Source organism: Zingiber officinale, chromosome 3B, assembly GCF_018446385.1.
Source record: "Zingiber officinale cultivar Zhangliang chromosome 3B, Zo_v1.1, whole genome shotgun sequence".
Taxonomy (NCBI): Eukaryota; Viridiplantae; Streptophyta; class Magnoliopsida; order Zingiberales; family Zingiberaceae; genus Zingiber; species Zingiber officinale.
In genome coordinates, this window is record NC_055991.1 from 32,394,387 (window position 1) to 32,418,320 (window position 23,934).

The 23,934-nt window shown below is 40.1% G+C and overlaps 2 protein-coding genes across 3 annotated transcripts; one reads left to right on the forward strand and one right to left on the reverse strand.

Moving 5' to 3' along the window:
• Positions 1-7,446: 7,446 nt before the first annotated feature.
• LOC122056334 (serine/threonine-protein kinase RIPK-like) lies at positions 7,447-9,344 on the forward strand. Its single transcript, XM_042618251.1, has 4 exons — positions 7,447-8,024; positions 8,115-8,250; positions 8,351-8,611; positions 8,700-9,344. Exons 1-4 carry the CDS (start codon positions 7,659-7,661, stop codon positions 9,230-9,232), a joined length of 1,296 nt encoding a protein of 431 aa, XP_042474185.1. The 5' UTR covers positions 7,447-7,658; the 3' UTR covers positions 9,233-9,344.
• Positions 9,345-9,498: 154 nt separating this feature from the next.
• Positions 9,499-13,990, reverse strand: LOC122056335 (chromatin remodeling protein EBS-like). Of its 2 annotated transcripts, XR_006133114.1 has the most exons (6): positions 13,731-13,990; positions 13,285-13,627; positions 13,142-13,210; positions 12,226-12,292; positions 10,338-10,476; positions 9,499-9,746 (listed from the first exon to the last, which is right to left on the reverse strand). XR_006133114.1 is itself a non-coding variant. In XM_042618252.1 (5 exons), the coding sequence occupies exons 1-5, from the start codon at positions 13,801-13,803 to the stop codon at positions 9,720-9,722; spliced, it is 651 nt and encodes a 216-aa protein (XP_042474186.1). In that variant the 5' UTR covers positions 13,804-13,990; the 3' UTR covers positions 9,499-9,719. The 2 variants fall into 2 exon arrangements, 1 of the variants encoding a protein (XP_042474186.1); XM_042618252.1 differs by lacking the exon at positions 12,226-12,292.
• Between the last annotated feature and the right edge of the window lie 9,944 nt (positions 13,991-23,934).

The following is a 23,934-nucleotide window of genomic DNA, read 5'->3' on the forward strand; positions in this document are numbered from 1 at the left end:
TTCTATCTTTTTGCACTTAAATTGTAATTTAAGTTAATTTACTTAATTCAATTTTATGTCTATTTTAACCCTAGCTTAACTTGGGTTGATCACACCAAAAAGGGGGAGATTGTTGGAACCCCAAGGTTGTTTTGGTGTGATCAACAAGTTAAGGTAGGTCCTGTTTGTTTTAACCTTGTGTCTAAGTGTGCAGGAGCTTAGGAACACAGGTAGTCGAGCGGAAGACGCAGCTAGCGAGAAGGACGGCAGTCCGAGGGACGAGGTGCTGCGGAAGAGTACACCGGCAGACGAGAAGGAAGCGTGCGGTGGTTCCGATGGACGAAAGCTGGAGCGGAAGATTGCTCGGGGAGCAAGAGACGCAGCTAGCGAGAAGGACGACACGCGGTGCGTCCAAGGGACGAAGACTGCGGATGAGTACGCCGGCGGACGAGAAGGAAACACGCAGCGATTCCGAGGGACGAGAAGCCGGAGGGAAGCTCGCTCGAGAAGACCGGAAGTTGGGTTCGGGTGAGCCCTTTTCCGGATGGCAGAGATCACCCAAGCGAGCGGATCCGGAGGAGAAGAATCGGACTGAGGAGGGACTGAACCAAAGAAGAGGTCCCCGACAAAAAAGTCAACGCTGTTGACTTTGGGCTCCGGGGCGCCCGGAACAGTCCGGGGCGCCTGGAGCCATCCGGGGCCCCCGGAACCCTTCCGGGCGCCCGAACCCTGATTTTGACCAGGATCACGATTTACGCGATCTGAACGTTGGGGGATAAAGTTTTATCCCCCCAGGGCGCCCGGAACCCTTCCAGGCGCCCCGACCAAGGCTATAAATATAGCCTTGGTCCAGAAGCTTTTCATCAACTCAGAAATTTACATTCCAAACACTTGTGCGCTTCTGTTCTAGTTTAGCTTCTGTCTTTTGTGCTTTCACTGCTGTAAGAGGCTTCTCCGCCTGAAGGAGATATTTTAGTGCACGTTCATTCCTTGGATTAACAACCTCCTTGGTTGTAACCAAGTCAAATTGTGAGTCTCTTCTTTCTGCTTTTTATTTACTGCTAATTTACTTTATGCAAGTGTTCTGTTGAAAGGTCGAGAAGGGTCTTTTCTGTTTATTTTTTTCAGGTTATTCAACCCCCCCTTAGCCGGCCCAACGGTCCTACAGCGACGACTGTTCCAGCAGGTGGCGGCTGGACCAGAACACGAAGGCCCTGCTCCTAAACCTAGCGGCGATGGAGAAACACCAACCGGCTCCTTCCTCATGGTGGCAGCGCTGGGATGCAGGCCGGGGGAAAGGAGGTAAAGGAGAGGAGTGGCCGGCGGTCGGAGTCAGCACCGGTGAGGAGGGAGGAAGAAGGTCCTCCTGGCGGCGAACCAAAAGCGCGAACCCGCCCCCCCCGGGAGTGAACAGTGCTTCCACTTAAAACCCAAACCTAATTGATGTAAATGTCCAAAATGCCCTTCCCTCTTATCTTTTCACCGTATCACAAGCCTCCCCTTCAAGTCTAGTCGAAGGAGGTGCGAGTTCGACTGACTAGACAGTCTATCGCAGAGGCTGAATCACTCTCAATATTGAAGTCAAATCGTTGAACCCCTCATATAATGTCTCACGAGCAGTTGCTATAGTAATGATGTCGCATGAGATGGTAATGGTGTCGAGCGGACCAAGTCGATAACCAGACACATGTTGGGCGAGCGCCAAAACGCCAAGTGAGTGACAAAATGATAGTAGACCGAGCGACACGCGGGATGTTGAGTAGACCGAGCGGACGAGCGATGTCGGACGGGCGACCGAGAAAGTGTCGACCAGTCGATCATAAAATGCTGGCCCGACAATCGAGTAGTACAGAGTGGGACGGTGCCAAGCGCGTGACCGCGAAGATGCCGACCGGGTGATCAGGTGGATGGAAATCGAGTGGATAGACGCGGGGCAGGCGATGCTGAGCGCACAATCGCAAAGATACCGACCGGGCGATCGGATGGATGGAAATCGGGCCCCGAAAAATGTCGATCGAATGACTGTAAAATATGATCGGGTGATCTCGAAATGTCAACATGGTGACTGTAAAATGCCGACCTGAAGACCACCAAGATGTCGAGTGAAGCAAGCACGTGGCTAAGCGGCCGATCGGGCAAAGGATCAAGTGGCTACCAACGTGTCGACCGAGTGATGAAAAATAGTGTCGAGCGGCTGTCAGGCAAGCTCTCGGCCGAACGCCAAGTGAGTGCATAGGCGAATACGGAGTGAGTGATGAAGTAGGGCAGGAGTGGAGCCCTAAAATCGAGCAGAAATATAGCCCGCAAAATCACATGCATACGGAAACGGAAGTCGTGAGCCAAACGGGCACATCGCCTGTGAACTGAACGAGAGTATAGCCCATGAATCGAAAGCGCACGCAAGCAAAAGTCGTTAACCGAGTGAGCGCATCGCCCGTGAGATATTCTGGCCCAAAACCAGTGGAGATACTCTTGTTCACAACCATTAGAGATAGCTCGACCCCGAACGAGGAAGATAAGCTGCTCTGATATGCTCCGTGACCAATGAAGACCTCTCAACCCCGAATGGGGGAGATATGAGATCCGAGGAGCTGGTCCAAGACCAGTGAAGATCACTCGATCTGGAACGAGGGAGATAAGGAAATATGATATACTGGTCCGAGACCAATGAAGACCTCTCAACCCCGAACGGGGGAGATAGAATATCTGATATGTTGGTCCATGACCAGTGAAGACCGCTCGACCCCGAATGGGGGAGATAGGAGATCTGCTGGTGACGATCGCTCGACCCCGAATGGGGGAGATAGAAGATTCGATAAAATTGATTCGTGACTAGTGAAGACCACTCGACCCCGAATGGGGGAGATACGAGATCCGCTGGTGACGATCGCTCGACCCTGAACGGGGGAGATAGAAGATCCGATAAGACTGGTTCGTGACTAGTGAAGACCTTTCGACCCCCGAATGGGGGAGATAGGAGATCCACTGGTGACGATCGTTCGACCCCGAACAGGGGAGATAGATGCTCTGATAAGCTGGTCTGAAACCAGTGATAATCACTCGACCCCGAGCGGGGGAGATAGATGCTCTGATAAGCTGGTCGGTGAAGACTCGGGTTTAAGGTCGCCGCTCGACCGTCGGTGGAGACATGGGTTTAACGTCGTCGCTCGATGGTCTTCACAGGGGTTTATAGTCGTCGCTAGACTCTGGGGTTTATAGTTGCCGCTCGACTCTAGGGTTAATAGTCGCCGCTCGACTCTGGGATTTATAGTCGTCGCTCGACTTCTAGAGCATATGACTCTAATATAACTCAAACCCGGTCGATCGACACGGGAGTCTTTGCAATTGAGCCTGTGGCTCTAATATAATATAATCCCGGCCGATCAACTCGGGAGTCTTCGCAAATATAATCACGGCCGATCGGCGTGGGAGTCTTTGCAAATATAATCCCGCCCGATCGGCGCGGGAGTCTTCGCAAATATAATCCTGATCGATCGGCGCAGGAGTCTTCGGCTGGGGAACTATGGCAAATTCTCAACTGAAAGAGAAAATATAATGAAGGAACTGACCTGCCGACCAGCAGAGAATCTGACTCAATTCCTCGACTCCCGAATACCCGTGGAGTAAGAAGAACAGAATATGCTCATCGAAACCCACCAAGGTCATGAGTATAACAGAATTTTCCGGTGTCGTCCATCTTCACGTTCTAGATTAGGCGAAGTTCCCACAGACGGTGTCAATTATGATCCTGTCCGGAATCTGAGAAGACAGGGCTGCCGAAATGACGTGCCTGGAATGTTGACCGCATCTCCATGACCCGGATAGTGAACTGTCCTCTGTGTTGACCAAGTCGTCAGAGGTCCTCTAGTCGGTAGTACCTGTAGCCAGCAACCGATGTGCCCCGGTTCCTGGTACCCCGATACTCGAGGCAGGTCCCACGAATATATAAACAGTCGAATCATGGTAGAACAACTAAATAAATACAAGACGAGTACAGTGACGTACCCCAGCTCCGAGGGCACCCTTGGATGGATCGGTGAGCTGGTCACACTGCTGCTCAAGTCGTCGCGACCATGAAAGATAGATGAATGCACCAGCTGAGGAGCTGGATCTGACTGCCGGGAGTCGAGCGTGACCTGGATCCAGCAAACAACATGGCGGCTGAGAGACAATAGTGGCATGCCGACCGAGAGATGACGTCGGCACGCAGACCGGGATATAATATCGACACGCAGACCGAACACACCACAGCGGCGCGCAGGGCGAAACATAACGGTGGCTCGAAGGCCGGAATAACGGCACGAAGGCCTAACACCTTATCGACTTGCAGGCCGAAGCAGATAAATACTGTGGAGGCTAAGAACTCGGGCGGCGGTTGGCCGGAGGACAAAGACCGTGGATAAGGCGGCGACGACTACCGCTGAAGGTGGCGAGGGCGGTCGCTGTAGGTGGCTGTGGCAATCGCTGGAGGCGACGACGGCGGTGGTCGTCGGAGGTGGCAATGACGATAGGAAGCGTCGGCGACTGCTGGATCGGATGGCCACGGGTGCTGGAAGTTAGCGCGTAGGTAAGGGGCGTTGGAGGTGGTAACCTTAACGCCGAGGATGACGCTCGGGTTGGCTGTCGGCGAGTGGGTAAGGAGAGGAAGAGGGAAAGGGAGTTGTGGCTCACAGGCGATGAATGAGAAGGCCGTGACGGCTATGGCGTGAAGAGGAGGTAGTGGCGTTGGCATGGGAGGATGGTGACGGCAGCGTCGACCTGGAGCGACCCAGAGGGACATGAGCTGCCGGTGTGTCGGTGGCCTTGGGCGGAGGGGGCGACGACTGTTCCAGCAGGTGGCGCCTGGACCAGAACACGAAGGCCCTGCTCCTAAACCTAGCGGCGGCGGAGAAACACCAACCAGCTCCTTTCGCCTGGAGGCAACGTTGGGGTGCAGGTCGAGGGAAAGGAGGTAAAGGAGAGGAGTGGGCGGCAGCTGGCGTCGGCATCGGTGAGGAGGGAGGAAGAAGGTCCTCCTGACGGCGGACCAAAACACAAACCCCCCCCCCCCCTCCCCCCTCTGGGAATGAACAGTGCTTCCACTTAAACCCAAACCTAATTGATGTCAAATGTCCTTCCCTCTTATCTCTTCACCGTATCAGTAATGATCGCTTAACTTTCTTAATCAATTGACGAAAGGGCGCGCTACAAAATTTTTGTTTAAAGATTTGGGAATGAGGGAATGGATTTATGATTCATTCCCAAACTTTGTATTTGATTGATGAGAATAAAATTAAGATTTTGAAATGAAACAAAAAAATTTGGGTATGGATGAAACTCACCTTCTCTGTTAGGTTTTGATGGAATGGGAATGAGAATTAAGTTTTGGACGAAAATACCTTTAGTATATTTGTTCAATTTTTTATTTCATTTCACTCTCTCTCCTTGTTCTCTCTCATAATACTTTCTCTCTCCTCATTCTATATCACACTTTCTCTCTCAACATACTTTATCTCTCCTCATTTTCTCTCATCACGCATTCTCTACCATTTTCTCTCTGTATTCTCTGTCATCACACAATTTCTCCTCATTTTCTCTCTCTTTATTCTCTCATTTTTCTCATCATACTTTCTTTCTCAACACACTTTCTCTCTCATTATACTTTTTCTCTTCTCAATTTCTTCTATGCTCTCTTTCCTCATTTTCTCTCATTACACTTTCTCTTCATTTTTTCTCATCACACTTTCTCTCTTATTATTCTTTCTCATCATATGTTTCTCTCACATTCAACTTTCTCTTCTATCTAATTTTTTCTCTTATTTTCCTCTAAGGGTAAAAAAGGAAATTTAGGTTAATTTCGATTGAAAATATTCAACTAACCAAACATTATTTTTAATAATAATACTCAAACTCATACCCATTCCCATTCCATAATACTATAATACTCATTCTCATTTCGATTTCTAAGAGTGAACCAAGCGCCACCTTAGGCGCATTTAACTTTTTAATTTTGTCGAATAAATATATTTATTTTTTATTTTATCCCTCCCAATAATAACCGATCAAATTCCATTTTCTATAATATTGGTTTTTCAAAAACAGAACATACTCCTTTAACTTTTATAGCTAAACACTTTGTTTGGTTGTACTTATTTGGGCAACATAACAACGCCAATTGAGTGAAAGGTAAGATACCTCTATAATTAAAAAAATATATAAAATGAGTTCTATACATGCGAGGAATGATAAAAATAAAAAATATTAGAGAAAAAGTTTAAAATTATGATTTAATAATATAAAAATTATGAAGAATAATATAAAAATATATTTAGACTATCAATAAATATATTAATTAAGGGATAAAAAAGATTAAAAAAAAGATTTGATAAAATAGAATAAATTTATTTAAATAATGATATAATGAAAGATTGAACTCATGGCATAAAATGATTCGATTTTTTAAAAAATAATAATTAAATAGGACAAAATTACTCTCAGACAGAATAGACTAGTTTTAATAACTATAATTATTAATTACTTTTTGTACTCATAGTAACTAATAATAATGAATTAATAATTAATAATGTTTTCCCTTTTAATAAATATTCTAACTATAACTAATAATAATAATAATAATAATAATAATAATAATAATAAGTTATTATAACGGTAGTTACCATTTACTTTTTTTATAAATAAAAAAATATCTGTATTCACAGAGAAAAAAGAACTAAAATTTTAATTTAGTGAAAAAAAAAACCGCCTTATCAAATCAGTATTTGTCCCTACAAGATCAATAATACCGTGAGTTTAAATTTCTGTTGCTGATTAAAAAAAATATTATATGTCTCGTTTTCTTGAAAAATTAATCTAATATACAAGGTGATGATTAATTTAAGATTCTATTCGACTTAATTTTTAATCTTTTAGCAACCACTTAAAATATTAATTTTTCAACAAAATTAACACCAAAACTAAAGTATGACGTGGTCAACCATCCAACCAAAAATAACGCGGATTTTACAGATGATGAAATACATAGCAAGTTTAATGGAACTTCCAAATCGGACCCGATAAATTAAATATACGGTGCTTAAAAAAATGAAACTTCCAAACTAGACACTTCAAAAAGCCCCTAATCGGATGGATCAGATCCATCCCGACAAGATCAATAATAAATTAATAATCATCCACTGTCGACTCTGTTTCTTACCAACTCGATGGCCACTCTATTCCTACTCTCCGTGGAAAAAATGTTAAAGAAATATCGCAGCATTTTCATAATTAATTTAGAAGTTGAATTTGTGCTTGCAATTCTGTCATGAATATTTTTATTTAGATTTGCCAAATGCTGTCCGTCGGTCCTATCTAATTACCAACCAAAGCCAGAAGGCTTGTGTACTGTGCCACCACACGCAGTGGACAAAGATCATTGAATAACTTGTTTCTTGAAGCTTAAGCCACCAAAACATGTGATCAAGGGAAACAAAGCAAAATTAGGGAAGATTCCGAGCTGGTAGAATGACACGATCTCTCTCCAGACTTAAATCTAAAATATTTTTTCTTCTTTTGTTTATATAGAGAAAAAAAAATTGTTCAGGAAAGGGCGTTTATGTCATTTGATACTGTTGCCAGTTTCGTATAAACCAAACCTAGCTCTGTTCCTCCTCTTCCTGTGTCGTAGTGTTCCGATCATCATCATGTCAGACGATTGGTGGAAGTCTCTGCTGACGAGTTGCTGCGGCGGCGCCACCTCAGCGCGACCGGGGAAGCTCCGGAGCGGGACGGATTCGTGGGAGGACAGCAGCATTAGTACCACTAGCGGCGGTTTCTCGGCGGAGGACCTGTCGTTGACCCTCGCCGGCTCGAACCTGCACGCGTTCAGCATCGAGGAGCTGAGGGCCGCGACGAGGAGCTTCTCGGCGTCGAACTTCCTCGGATCCGGCGGGTTCGGGCCGGTCTACAGGGGGTTCGTGGACGGCAACATCCGGCGGGGGCTGCGCCCGCAGGAGGTCGCCGTCAAGTCGCTCGACTTGCACGGCCTGCAAGGCCACCGGGAGTGGCTGGTGAGCTAATTTATATTATTTATTTATTAAAAAAAAAAGAAAACATCAAATCAAAACCGAATCAACCGAATTATCGTAAGCAAATCGCAGGCTGAGGTGATGATCCTGGGGCAGTTCAGACATCCGCATCTTGTGAAACTCATCGGCTATTGCTGCGAAGATGATCACAGGATGCTGGTCTACGAGTACATGCCGCGTGGAAGCTTAGAAAACCATCTTTTTAAAGGTATTTCTATGTCTGTAGTTTGTCAATACTTATATATCTAATTAATTAATTAATTAATTAATTATTGTTGTTGTTAATTATATTATATTGCTGGCCGCAGGGCTGCTCGCTTCGTTGACATGGGAAAGAAGGTTGAAGATAGCAGTGGGGGCCGCCAAAGGCCTGGCCTTCCTGCACGATGCTGAGAAACCCGTCATCTACAGGGACATCAAAGCATCCAACATTTTAATTGACTCGGATTACACGGCGAAGCTGTCGGATTTCGGGCTGGCGAAGGATGGTCCGCAAGGCGATGAGTCTCACGTGAGCACGCGCGTGATGGGCACGCACGGCTACGCCGCGCCGGAGTACGTGTTAACTGGTAAGATTTTGGGTCGGCTTCCATTTGTCCCTTGAACGAAGGCAAATTAAATTGCTATAAATGATAAATCTCTCTCGGTATTCATCAGGCCACCTCACTGCTAAGAGCGACGTGTACAGCTTTGGCGTGGTGCTGCTGGAGCTGCTAGCCGGGAGACGCTGCGTGGATCAGAACCGGCCGAATCGGCAGGTGAATCTGGTGGATTGGGCCAAACCGTACCTCACCAGGCCTGACAAGTTAGGCCGAGTTATGGATCCGAGCCTCGATGGAGACTACTCCACCAAAGGGGCCCAGAAAGCCGCGGCGATAGCTTATCAGTGTCTCGACAATAAGCCCAAATTCAGGCCCGACATGAGAGTTGTGGTGGAGACGTTGGAGCCGCTCTTGAATCTAAATGACTTGCTCTTGGGTCCCTTTGTCTACGTGGCGCCAATAGATGACGAGAAAGAGAATGAGATGGACGATAAGCGTGTTTATGACCGCGATCAAAGACACAAGAAACAATTTCCAAACTCGATGATTCATTCCGATACCTTGATGCATAGAGATGGCAATACTTTGTACCGCTTTTCGCCTATGTATCGGTCTTCGTCACGGCAAATCCAGGAACGCGGAACTTGATTTGGTCGATCGGATGGCCGTTCCAAATCTGTACAGATTATAGATGAGGCACATTTGATACTGTGTGAGATTGTAAAGGAATCCTTGAAATTTTGATATATGTTTTCGTTTGTGACTGTTTGAAAGTCATGCTTGAAATTCAACATTAGAAACCATAAAAAAAGAACCTGTGAGAGACTGTTGAACAATACAAGGCTCAGCCAATCACCAAACAGCTAAATCATAATTATCGAAAGGCATTCCAGATGGTTTGATTAAATAAAGCATTGTCGAACATGAGGAGGGCGATAACACCCACATCTGATTTCTTTTTTCATTGCATTTCTTACCAGCTTACAGTTTCACAAGTTCATAATATTGTAATGGTTTCCTTTCAAATAGTCTATTCTCTGCACTGTACAATCTCAAACTACCATCAAGATGAGTAGATTTTTCATAAAATGCAGGTGAACTGCCCCCTCGAAAGCTGAAGCAACAGCAATGGCAATTACCTCTTCCTCCTTTTAGGTTCAGCCTGCAGCAATTTAACAAAAAAAAATATGTGTGTGACCATTACTATCAGAGGTTTAAAAGATATCAACTATCAACAAAGGCCTATTTGATCGAATCTAAATAACTTGTGGTAACAATGTTGCTTTTTATGCTCAATATTATCAGTTTCATTAGGTTGAAATTGCTTCGTGACTATGTTATAGCAACTGCTATGAAATTAAAAAGGGCAATCCGCATCAAAATCTTTTAAGTTTGCTAGTTACAAAACAAGAGCAAGTTTGGAACTTTCATGAAGTGATGAGAACAATGCTTTGCAAGATAATATCAACGACATAGAGCTTAGAAAAGGTCTATTTCAACATAAAATACCAGAGGTATAATCATGGATGATCGAGACTCGAGATCTTGTAGCAATTAGTACCATAAGCATTAAGACTAGTGCTAAAGTTCTTAACTGCTAAAATAATATTAGGTTTCCATGGTGTAATCAGCGTACGATGATGAACCAGAAACCTCTATGTATGGTTACACATGTAAAAAAAAAAAGATTTAATTGATTTACTAATTAAGAGCAAAAAAAAAAGGGAGACCAAATAAACACTACCAACATCACCTTGGGTTCAGAGACTGGTGAAGCTGGGAATCCATTTGCAGATCTTTTTGCATCATTTTCAGTGTCACAGTCAGCGCATAGAAAGTGTTCCAACTTTTTTGCTTGTTCAATTGCCATGCCCATGCAAGGTGGATGGAACCTATTTGCATAAATGATTTATTTACCCCAGTATATAGTGCAGAACGACAGAGAAACTAAGTAGAGAATAACCCCTGGCCACTAATACAAGTGGTTAATCCCAAGAACAGATGGTTAAAGAGATACAATGACTAATAGGACTTCATCACATGCAAAAACACAGCAAAGGATGAAACCATTACTCCAGATCACATTAACTGGAACCACATCATGGAATAAGGTCAACATAAATCTCCTGAAGGTATAAAATTCATTTAGATAGCAATCTCCATTCCAAATCAGTCGGCTTTGCTGAATTGCTGCTCATGTACGAACAAAAAAATCATCCACTTTTGGCCACAGTTTTATCGATAAACAAACCAAAAGCTTTGTATTAATCATTCACTTCCAAACACAAACTTATATTTATCAATTTTAATATTACAATTATCACAAACATAAATGAACTCTTGCGGTGATACGAGGTTCATAACCAAACTGACTCTGCATTAATAAACATATAAATGTTTGCCCAAACAGGACACATTAACAGAATTTATGAATAAATGATACAAAGAAAATATTTTGCATAAAATGAAAGAAAGAGCGCCTGTGAAATGATAAAAGCTGCAGTAATATTCCTGCATTGACAGTGTCCAAGAATTTGAACCTTGGCAAGTAAATTATACAGTTACTGAAGATAACAAATAAAGCAATTAGATTTTTAACATATGCAGTGGGAAACTCAGGCTCTCGAGGGGAATAACCTTGCATGAGTTGGTGGCTAAAAGACAGATCAATTGATAGGTGGGTATTCACGTAACATATGATACGATGATCATACCAAAATAATATATAATTTACATATCTGTAGCCAACAACAACACATTCTAGCTTTCAACTAACCTTTTTTTTGTTTTGTTTTTTTGGCCCCGAGGGCTGGTTCTATTGGTAAGTGCATGGGATAATGGTTGTAGTCGAAACTCAACAAGGGATTTCATCATCTCTGCGGACCCGTCCATGCACTTGCCAATTTGGTTCCCTCTCAATGGCATGGGATAGTCGTAAGGGGCAGCTAACGTGACAGAACCATGTTTTTTTCTCAACCAACCATTTTTAGTATTATAATAAAGTTTCCATATTATTGTTTAGAGCCTTTGAGACACGGGATTTAAGTTTCACATAGTCTACCAAGAAATTCACACCCATGCTTTGAGAAGTACCTTTATGCAAGGGATTATCATCATTTTTTTCAATAAAACAACTCTATGAACAGATATTAGAAAAGGGCAATACAGTGAGACCTTAAAGGATGCACAGTGAGCAAAAACTGGGCTAAAGTAAAGCATGCAAAAGTATGGAGGTGAAGCATCGTATTCCTCCAACATGTTGACTGATTACCATCTGACATCATTCTAGACTTCTAGAATTAGTCATGTTGATTGATATGCTCTACCAACCGACATCATTCTAGACTTCTAGTAGTAGCACAACTGTGCTAGCTACTCCACCAACTTTGAATATTGAGCAATTGCCCTGACAAGGCCTTATTATACAAAATGCCTAAATATAACAATTATTTTTTAAAAAACATTGAGCAAGGTGGCCGATTCACCTTTTTCTCCAACATTTTTTCATATTGTAGTGTGTTTATCTGGTGTGAATGAAGGTAACGTGAAAAAGGAAGATATTGACAGGACTTCATTTATCCAATGTTTACTTGGATGAAATCAGGAAGGGAAAACAAATAGGAATTGATGATCCACACTACCTTTTGCTGCTGTTCAGATCTAGCAGAATGAGAAGAATTCAAAGCTTGCTATCTGATCAACGTTTGCCTACAAATCAACAATTAGTCAACAGTGCAGTTTGCAAGAAATGCAAACTAATCATATCCTCATGTTCAAGGACAAGAACCACGAGTTCCAACTACTTGCTCATCAGTCATACTTCTGTTTTGCATATGCATGCACACACGTCTACCTGAGTTTCTTCTTTTTCCCTTGCAAACTAACCTTCAAGTAACACCAATGAAGAAGAAGTATTGCAATGTCTAATTAGAAATGAAGCTTAAGGTGATGCTTTTACTAGGATTAGCTTCAGATAAGTGATAAGGTGCAGCAAAAGCAGAAACTTAAACAAGCTCCACGAATTAAAGCTTTCCTTTTCCTTTACATCAATATTTTCTCAATTTTTTTATTATTATTTTTCATTTTGCATTTGATATATATCATAAATTTTCACTTCGTTTCTCAAACTTTCTATCAGTCTTGCATGGGGTAAAAATGGAAATTCATGTTTTGGTTAATTAACTGTATTTCTTTTACTGACTTTTTTTTAAAATGTTTTCTTCAGTTGTCAGCCTTTGTCTACATCTTTTTGCGGAAACCATCTATGAATCAAGAACCAGAGATTTTGCTTTTCCATTTTTATTATTTTATAAAGAGCAGTCATATGTGAGCAATTTGCAGAAGCAGGGGCTATGCTGGATCAATTGCCTGATTGTTACCCTATCAAACTATCAGTATCACTTCTTTGAAGAATGCTCGCACAGCCAAACCTAGTCTCAATCCAACAAAATATAGGAGCTTCTTTCAAGTGATTTCTCCACTTCCAAATCTGAGCTTCCATCGATTAGCAAAACAGCCAAGTTAGGCAAAGAAAGAAGAGTAGCTGAAATCACTTACCAATCCTTGCATCCGTCACACTGGACCATCAGATCATCCGGGTTGTAAGGCATCTCACACTTGCAGTACCTGACATGAACAATACAAACTCAATAGATAAAAGTACAAACACAAGAAAGGCACCCAAAGAAGGCAAAGCGTACACTGCCACGCGATCAGGCGTGAAGGCCCCAGTGGCAGCCTTGTACTCGAAGCGGCAGAAGTAATCCTCAGCGCCCACATTCTCCAACTTGGTGTAGTTTTTGAAGGTGTGGACGACACACTTGCCCTCGATGGTGTGCGCACTCTGCACGTCATAGTGGTCAGAGAGGAACAGCTCCTTCGCGCCATGGAACTGCCGGCGGCCACCCATGGACTCCTCGGGTCGGTAGTACCACCGAACCTTCACCCTCACGTTATTACGGTGATCGGCCTCGATCTTCTCCACTCTCGCCACGTACGGCGGCTTGTCCGACTCCGATGGCCGCATCAACACGCAGTTGCCGACTACAATACAACCCCCACGCCTCCAGAACAAATTAGCAGCTAAAAAAAATGAAAGAGTAACAGATCAAAAAGCACACCGATTGCACAGAAAACAAGACTGTACCTTCGACGACCTTGTTGGTGCCCCTGATGGTGTAGGAATCGAGGTCCTTCTTGCCTGGCTTGGTCTTGGCCATCAGCTGAAAGGGGAGCGGAACCGAGCGACTGAAGTCTCCAATGAGTCCTCGTGTTGGGGCTAATCGCTTGCGCAGGCGGTGGTGGCGAGAGCGTGGATCAAAGAGGAAGGTGAAAGGACGTGAAATGGAGGTCTCATGGAACCCTAGAGAAAGAGAGAGAGAGAGAGGGGGGGGAGGTGGCAAAGAAATGTCTCGTCGGCCTCTCAGGGAGAATTTTTTTTTTTTAATTTATTTTTTATTTCAGATATTGTATATGCATCTTCGATATTAGTACCGAGTGGATGACTCTATTCGAATTTTGATAAAATTGAAGTAAATATCTTTCTTAAGTGTTAGTCATTATTTCAAAAGCTAATAGCCGTCTGTAATTTACCTTCTTCATGTTGGCCCTGGGACGGATTGACGGGGGGTTAGGGATAAGCGTATTCACCTTTGCCACCATGAGTAGACAACTCTCAAATAGGTCGTTACATAAATACGAGAAGTCCAAATGGATTCTCATGTTTCTGTTTGATACCGTTGATAGATGAGTCATCAATGAGTTATTTTCTAAATTGATAAAGTCGTCGAATCTTCAAGGAAGAGGAGAAAGTGAGCAAAATCAACTAGAGTGTCTGAAAGCCTGAGAGACAAAAAAAAAAAAAAAGAGATTTAGAATAAGGGCAAAGGGTGTTTTAGCTTAGTTATTCCGATGTTCAAATCAGTTTCGGGAGGGGGAGGAGGAGAGGGAGAGGGAGAAGAACAGTGAAAGAGGAGGTATAGCGGTTATTTGTGCGTGTTTTCATACCTAGTCTATATAAGAGAATTTCCTATTATAACACTGCTGGTGAAAGAATAATGTCTCTCTCCTCATTAATTGAGCATTATATCATAATAGGAAAAATGTCAAGTGTCGTTGACTTGTTAGGTCGGTGGAGACAAGCCAAGTGGCATTGGCCTGTCGGATAGACAAGACTGAGATAAAGGAATTGAGTGAGTCAAGTTCCCGATGTTAGGCAGATGGAACTGAAAGGGGGGGAGCTGAGCCACAGGAGTCGGGTAGACCGAACTATTAGGGATATAATCAAATTCTTACATTAGAAAGATATAGAAAAGATCATGGGCTTAAAAAGATATAAGATATCTCCATTGGCATGAGGTCTTTAGGGTAGAATCCAAAAATAAAGCCATGAGGATTTAGGCCAAAATTGGACAATATCATGCCATTGTGGAGATATGTGAATTCATTTTAGACATAACAATGGTATCAAAGTCATGGTCTAGACCAGATGCTATGTGGGGTAGCCTTGAACGAAATTGAGGGGAGGCCCAGAACAAGTCAAGGTGGTCGGATGCTTGTGAGGAAACCCAGAGCAGGTCAGGGGTGACAAGATGGTTGTGGGGATGTCCGAAGTAGGTCGAGGCTACCGGATGCTTGCGGGAGGCACACAGTAGGTCAAGAGTCATTGGATACTTGCGAGAAGACCCGAAACAGGTCAAGAGTGACCAGATGCTTACGGAGAGGCCCGAAGCAGGTCAAGGTGATCGAATACTTGAGGGGAGGCTCGGAGCAGGTCAGGATAATCGGATGCTTGTGGGGAAGTCTCGTAGTAGGTTAAGATAACTGGATACTTGTAGGGAGGCCCGAAGCAGGTCAGGGTGATTGGATGCTCGTGAGGAGGCTTGGATCAGGTCAAAGTGACTAGTTGCTTACGGGGAAGGCATGGAGCAAGTCAAGAGTGATCGAATGCTCTCGGGGAGGACCAAACCATCAGAGTAATGGTGGTCCTTCTTTTTAGGAGAGGATTATTAGTGTAGGATTGGAAAGACGTTAGAGGGGAGAGGAGGGGGGGGGGGCGGGGGAGTGAATAGCGATCATCGAAAATCGAGAGCGAATCGAAGCACGCAATAAAAGAAAAGAAAATAATGCTAACAAATCAAGTTTTACTTGGTTCGCAGTCTTCGACGACTCCTACTCCAAAGCCCGCACTCGTCGAGTGCTTTTGTTGGGCAATCCACTATCAGTTCGTAAATATATTACAGGAATTGGTTACAATAACTGAAAAGAATAATGTTACCAACACAGAAAGGAAATTTGAAGGGCTCTTCGTTCTTTGAACTTCAGAGCAACCTTTCGGTGTCGTCGGAGCTTTTTCGGAGTTGCACGCAAGAGAAAAAATTATAGTAGTTGTTATTATGAAGCTCCTGGTCGAAGGCCTTTAAATAGGTTAATTCTGGGCGCCTGGAACCCCTTCGGGTGCTTGGACCACTTGATTCGGCCAATCGACGCGCTCCACATCAGCTTGTGGATGAATTTTATGGTCCGAGTACCTGGACCGACTCCGAGCGTCCGGATCACCAGGGACCCGCCCAGGCAAGACCCGATCTGGGCTCCCGGACCCCTTTTTCAGCTCCTGCTTTTCCTGCAAAAAATGGTTAGTCCTAGGCAACAAAAATAGGTTCATCCTGCAAAACAGAGTCAGTACAACTCAGTAAATAAGAGTAGTAATTAGATCATGTCTCATCGAGACCAAGATCTAGTCAAGATCTTAACTTAGGTTTTCTCAAATGGACTTAACTTGGATTGACGCTTGCAGTTCCCTCAACGGGGAATACATCCTCACTGGATCTCTCCTCCAATTGTTTACCTTCACTTACCAACTGTAGTCACTTGACTTTTCTTTGACCCACCAGGTCTTCTCTTCAGTTGTCAGGTTCGCAGACCCAACTAGATTTCGGCCGATTATCAGGTCCTAGGGACCCAACTAGACTTCCCATCAGATATCGGGTCCCACTAACCTATTTGGACTTTCCACCAGCTATCAGGTCTCCCAGACCTAGCTAGATTTCGGCCTAATGTCAGGTCCTTCAGACCAGTCTGTTGGTGCAAGTTGCACCAGAATCAAACCTGAGTTTTGATGTTGTCAAAGGTTCAAGTTAAGTCTTGTTGTGATCTAACAAGTTGACTAAGTGTGCAGGCTATTTACTCAATCGGGAAAGACCTAGCTGGAGGCTAGGCAGGAGAAATCTTAGCAGATCGTGAAACCCAGGCGCAAGTCCAAGTGGGTTAAGGGGACTCGACACTTGGCGAAGTGATCGAGAGGTCTGGAGGACCGAAGATTAAGAGAAAAGTCCTGGCGAGCTGATCAAGGCTGAGTGAAAAGTCTAAACTTCTGGAGGATCAAAGTTTACAGGTAGGTTGAGGTAAACAAATTGAAGGAGCGACAGTGAGGTCGGGTTCCCGAAGGGAACAACCTTAGGTCGCTGATCCAACTGAAGAAACCGGGAAGGTTTCAAAATTGAAATTAAGACAATTCTACTGTCTTTTATATTACTCTTGCATTATAATATTATTGTTCTAACATCTGTTCTGCAGGAGATTTTTGCTTAACACTGTTTTGCAGGTCCGACTGGATCGGTCGACCGAACCACTGTATCGGTCGACCGAACAAGGAAAAATCAGTGCAGTATTCGGACCAGATCAGAACAGAGTCCAAGTCCGATCAAATACTGATCGGTCGACCGAACCTTATGATCGGTCGACCGAACCTAGATGACTCAGCACAGACAGCAACGATCAGAGCAGAAGGAAAGCACACTGATCGGTCGATCGAACCCATGGATCGGCCGACCGAACCAATCAGCATTAAAGGTGCATTAACTGTTGATCTCGACAAATCACGATGAACAGGGAAGGAACCTGTTCGGTCGATCGAAAAATGGGATCGGTCGATCGAACCCTTAAAGAGCATTGATTGCCGGAGATCGAGCCAATGTCAGACTCCAGCCAGAAAGGAGGGGAGCGTGTTCAGTCGACCGAACAGGAGGATCGGTCCACTGAACGTCCAGTACACCTATAAAAGGAGACTCAAAGTCTGCGGCTATACAACTCTTTCTGATCGACTCAAGCTCTGTTCTGCAAGCAAACCGTGCTACAAGCCTTCATCAGCTCAGCAAGCCACACTATCCGGAAGTGCCGACCAAAGCTTCAACTGCATTTACTTGTCGGTATATTTTTATATAAGCTTGCATTGTAATTCACTTAAGCAAGATAGTAGGGTTGTTACTATCTTGCTCATTTGTACGATCTGCTTCTTTCTGAGGATCTCAGAAAGAAGGGCTATAGTGATTTGCCCATCGATGCGATCAAGGATCGCGGGCCTTCGAGTAGGAGTCGAGCTAGGCTCCGAATGAAGTAAACGAACTTGTCCCTTTATATTTTCTGCTGCTTACACGAATTGTTTTGAAATACGAAAGAAAAGTTTTTAAAAGAGCGCGATATTCACCCCCCCTACTCCTCTATCGCTCGCATCCGATTTATCACAGTCAACTCCTGCACACTTAGTAGAAATGTTAGACAAACAACACATCTAACTTTAACCTATTTGTCATACACCAAAACCATATTATTAGTGCAACCTGCACCAACAATCTCCCCTTTTTTGATGTAATGACAACTTGAGTTAAAATTAGAAAAAAAATGCAATAAAGCAAGCATTAAGCATGAAATGTTTAAAGTGAGTTTATTTTTCTAACTTAACCTACTATCCTCCCCCTTTGGCATACATCAAAAAATAATATGTGAAGCATAAATAATAAAGGTTTAACAAAAAGTACTTTGCAAACTTAGTTTTTTAAACAAGGTTTCAAACAATGATGTCAAATACTTTAAATAATTTTGAAATTGAGTGTTTGAAAACCAATTATTTTGAAAAATTTTGCATGTAATGTTTTTAAAAAGAACTTTACAAAGGTAAAGACTCAGGTTCAATTTAGGAAGGATTAAATGTTTCAAAAACAATTTATACAATAGTATTCAAATGATATTATATACTGATTTTGTAAAAAAAAAGATTGGGAAATAAATTACCAGGAAAAATATTTTAAAATGTTTAACTTTTTCAAAAAAATATTTTGCAAAGATAATTTTTATGAGAATTTTGCATGTAATTTTTCAAACATTTCAAAAGTAATATTTTCAAGGCAACTTTAAAAAAAGTTTTTAAAACAATTTTTAAAATAAATTTTGAAATACGGTTTTGAAAATAAACTTTTCAGATGATGAAAGTATTTTAAAAACATTTTTCAAGGTATTTTTTCAACTATATTCTTTGAAAACTTTAAACACAAGATAGTAAACAGATATTTAATTAAGTTTTAAGATATCAATTAAAAATATAGCACAAAGACTTTTGAAAAGATGAGACGTTTAAAAAATAGTTTTCAAATGTCCTCCCCATTAAGTTAACATTTCCTTTAATTTAACACTCCCCTTTGATTTCTACTAGGGGTTGGGTAAGTTAAATTTCAAGGCCTTAGCTTATCATCTTCTGATTATTTTTGTTAGATATAAGAAATTTTACCTGAGTGTTTAGGGGAATTAATGTTAGTAATACTTATATTCATCAAATATATTATTTACTTAAGTATTTCTCCATACTTATTATAGTTAATCATCCATCAATTATTCTTAAAATAATTAACCTTGGATTAAATTAATTTGGTTAAAATTAAGTTTCAAGTTGAATGCAATGATTTGTTACTAACTCAGTAATAATTAATCATTATCACAAGTTTATTGATTAACTTAACTTAATTCAATTCAATAATTTAATACTTATTTGATTAAAACAACTTAAATTTCATATTAATTGATTGAGCTAATTGATTAATGAAAGCATTAGTTATAATTTAATATTTTTTATTTACTTCATCTTTAAGTTATGATTAGATTTAACTTAATTAAGTTAGAATTAACTAAGTTTAAAGTCAATATTAATTCTTAGTTAAATTTATTAAAGTTATTAAACAAAATTAAGTAAAGTTAAGGTTCAATTTTAATCAATCTTTAATTAAGATAAATTATGATTTAATTAAAGTAAAATTAAGATTTTGATTAATGTTGAAATTAAAGTTGATTAAGTTAAATAAAGGATAAGTTTAATTAACTTTTTAATGTACAGTCGAGTTTGATTGAAGTGAATTAGAGTAAAGTTAGGTTTTAATTAAGGTACCAATCAAGTTGATTTAAATCTTTAGTCAAATTAAGTTTTCAATTAATTTAGAACTAAGTTCTTAATTAAAGTTAGTTTAAAGTTAAGCTTCTAAGTTTTTTTTAAATAATTTTTAAAAGATTAATTTAAAAGATTTTAAAAATATTTTTTAAAATGATTTAAAAAATATTTTTTAACATAATTTTTAAAATTATTTTTTAAATGATTTTTAAAATAATTTTTAAAATTTTTTTTTAGGATTTTAAAAATAAATTTTAAAGGATTTTTAAAATAATTCTTAAAAAAACTTATAAAGGTTTTTAAAATAATTTTTAAAATAATTTCTTAAAGGATTTTTCAATTAACTTTTAAAAGGATTTTTAAAATAATTAAAACAAATTTTAAAAAGATTTTAAAAATAATGTTAAAAACAATTTTTTAAAAGAATTAAAAAAAATTAATAGATTTTTAAATGGATTTTTAAAATAATTTATATGTAATACGTTAATTAACATATGTTTAATTTAATTTTGATTTTAGGATTTAATTAAATTAATATTTGTATTTATTTTATTTTAATTTGATTTAATTTTAATTTAATCCTTATTTATCTCACTCAGACTAAGTTTTAAGACAAAATGATCCTATGATGAGTTAAGTTAAATTTCAGGGTTTGGTTTAACTTGTGTTAGATTCAAGTTTTAACTTTGGGTTCAACAAACATATATTCTTAGGATAAATTTCTAAGCTGTGGTGAGTCACCTAATCTTCATTAGAGTAACCATGCCTTTAAAATTTTTTAAATAGTTCTATCCACTGAACTTAATAACAAAACATTGGTCTAACCAGTTAGGATTGGTAAGGGGTAGCTTCAGCTAGTTTGGCTGAGTCAAATGCACTAGGTCGAAGTTATATCTTCCTAGACATGCATAGACAAAGCTTCCCTAACCTACTATCATCCAAATCTTCTCCAGTACTATTTATCAAGTTAAACTTTTTTCCCTTGGAGATTTAATCCTAATTACCCTGCCTGGTAACCTATTATTTTGGGGATGTCAATTAATTTGGAGTCTCCCCTTGAATTATTGAACTTTTAGTTTTAGGTTTTATGTGAATTTGGTTTGGTTCTACTTGTTTGGTTAGACAAGTTTTAGGAATCCTTTCTTTAATTTATTAAGTTTAATTTAAGTAAGTTTTAGTTAAGGTTGAATTTAGGTTTTTAATTTTGAATTAATTAAATTGGTTAAATTGTCCTTAAGGAGTATACTTAATATTTAAATTTTCTTTTAATTTTATTAAGTTAATTGGATTATCTTTCTTTAATTGATTATTTTTAATGCTTAAGTTTTTATTAATTTTTAATTTTGAATTTGTTAAATTGTTTGAATCATATTTCTTTAAAGGTTTATCTTTAATGTTTAACTTTTTATTAATTATTAATTTTGAATTTGCTAAATTTGATTTTGATATTATCAAAGTGTTTGATTTTATCCTTATATTTTCTTTATCTTTTAAATTTATATTATTAGTTGAATTTATTAGATTAGTTTTATCTATATTCTTACCTTTAAGATTTAATTTTTTATTAATTAAATTATCTTAGTTTTGGATAGAATTTTCTAGATTAATACTATCTAGATTGTCAAATATTTTATTAAGGTATTTATTGATTTTATCTAAATCTATTCTCTAATTTTTAAGTTTTAAATTCAAATTTATTTAATGTTTGAATTAATTATTTCTGAATTTTTATTTAATTTTAAATTTCCTAAATTAATTAATTTATTTAAACTGATTTGGTCAATGTTCTGTCTGACCAAGTCAAGGTTGATGCCGATTTAATCAAAGTCTTGATTGACTTAATCAGAATCTAAATTATTTTGTAGTTCTAAATTTGAATAATATAAATCTAGATTATCATGCACTATACATGGGATAATTTCATATTTATCTAAATTATTATGCAGATTATTTAAACTACTACTAAGAAGCAATTTCCAAGACTTTGTCTTAGGATAAGTAGTGTGGGAGATAAAGAAATAAGGGTGTTTCACCATTTTCAAAAATAATAATAATAAAACAAAAAGAATATTATGACAAATTTTGTCAAATGGGTTATTTCACAAATTCTAACTAATAGTGAAAAAATAAAAGTAACTTTTTAAAAAAAAATTGGAGGAAAAAAATGAAAGGTGTAAAAATAATTTTTAATCAAAAATGATATATAATTTTTTCTTTTTAAAAAGGAACCCCTTTGCTTGATTAATGGTTGCACCAATTTAGAGCGGTACCTGTTCTGATACCACTTGTAGAATTGGAAAGATGCTAGAGGGGGGTGAATAGTGATCATAAAAAATTGAGAGCGAATCGAAGTACGCAACGGAAGAAAAGAAAACAATGCTAACAAACCAAGTTTTACTTGGTTCGGAGCCTTCAACGACTCCTACTCCAAGGGTTGCACTTGTCGAGTCTTTCGTTGGGAAATCTACTATCAGTTCGTAAATATATTACAGGAATTGGTTACAAGAACTGAAAAGAATAATGTTACCAACACAGAAAGGAAATATGAAGGATTCTTCATTCTTTGAACTTTGGAGCAGCCTTTCGGTGTCGTCGGAGCTTTTTCAAAGTTGCACGCACGAGAGAAAATTGTAGTAGTTGTTGTTATAAAGCTCCTGGTTAAAGGCCTTTAAATAGGTCCATTCTGGACGCCTGGAACCCCTCTAGGCTCCTGGACCACGTGGCTCAGCCAATCAACGCGCTCCACATCATCTTGTGGATGAATTTTGCGGTTTGGGTGCCTGGACCAACTCTAGGTGCCCGGATCGCCAGGGTGCCCCAAGCACCCACTCGGGCTAGACTAGTCCGGGCGCCTGGACTCTGGGTGGCCGGACCCCCTTTTTCAGCTCCTTCTTTTCCTGCAAAAAAAAAAGGTTAATCCTAGGCAACAAAAATAGGTTCATCCTGCAAAACAGAGTTAGTACAACTCGATAGGAGTAGTAATTAAATCCTGTCTCCTCGAGACCAGGATCTAGTCAAGATCTCAACTTAGGTTTTTCCAAATTGACCTAAGTTGGATCGACGCCTACAATTCCCTCAACGGGGAGTGCACCCTCATTGGATCTCTCCTCTAGTTGCTTATATTCACTTACCAACTGCAGCCACTTAACTTGCCTTCGACCCACCAAGTCTTCTCGCAGTTGTCTCCGTAGACCCAACTGAACTTCGGCCGGTTGTCAGGTCTCGCGGACCTAAACGAACTTCCCGCCAGATATCGGGCCCTGCGGATCTATCTGGACTTCCCACCAGCTATCAGGCCCCGTGGACCTAGCTGGATTTCAGCTTAATGTCAGGTCATTCAAACCAGTTAACTCCTGCACACTTAGTAGAAAGGTTAGACAAATAACACATCTAACTTTAACCTATTTATCATACATCAAAACCAAATTATCAGTGCAAACTGCACCAATAATTAGGAATACAATCAAAGTCCTATATTAGAAAGATATGGAAAAGATCATGTATTTAAAAGGATATAAAATATTTCCATTGGCATGAGGCCTTTTAGGTAGAACCCAAAAATAAAACCATGAGGGCTTAGTCTCAAAGTGGACAATATCATATCATTGTAGAGATATGTGCATTCCTTTTGGTCACAACACGAACTGAATGAATTGGGGGGAGCTGAGCCATGGAGTTGGGTAGATCAAACTAAAGGAATCGAGGGGAGTTGAGCTACAAGAGCCGGGTGAGTCAGGGGTTGATAACTCCCATTTTGTCACATAATTTTAGCCCTTAATTTTCATATTTTAATTCTCTCATATGAATAATTATTTATTCTTATCATGTTTCTTGAGTTGGATTCATATTATAGGTTTTGTTATAATTCTTCTTATTTTTATGAATTTTTACTTATAATTGTGCAATTTTATCTAGTAGGGATTGAACTCAAATTGGACCAAATTGAATCTAAAGGCTTGAGTCAAGGAGAAGTTCAATATGGAGAAATCTGAGCCATTGGATCAATTTGAATCAAATTAATCAAAGGACTCAGATCTGATTAATTATGGTCGTTCATCAAGATTTGGTCAACTCTGGTTAATCTGTGTAGATCAAGGATGATCCGGGCCACCCATCTTGATCCAACTCCGATGCTCCA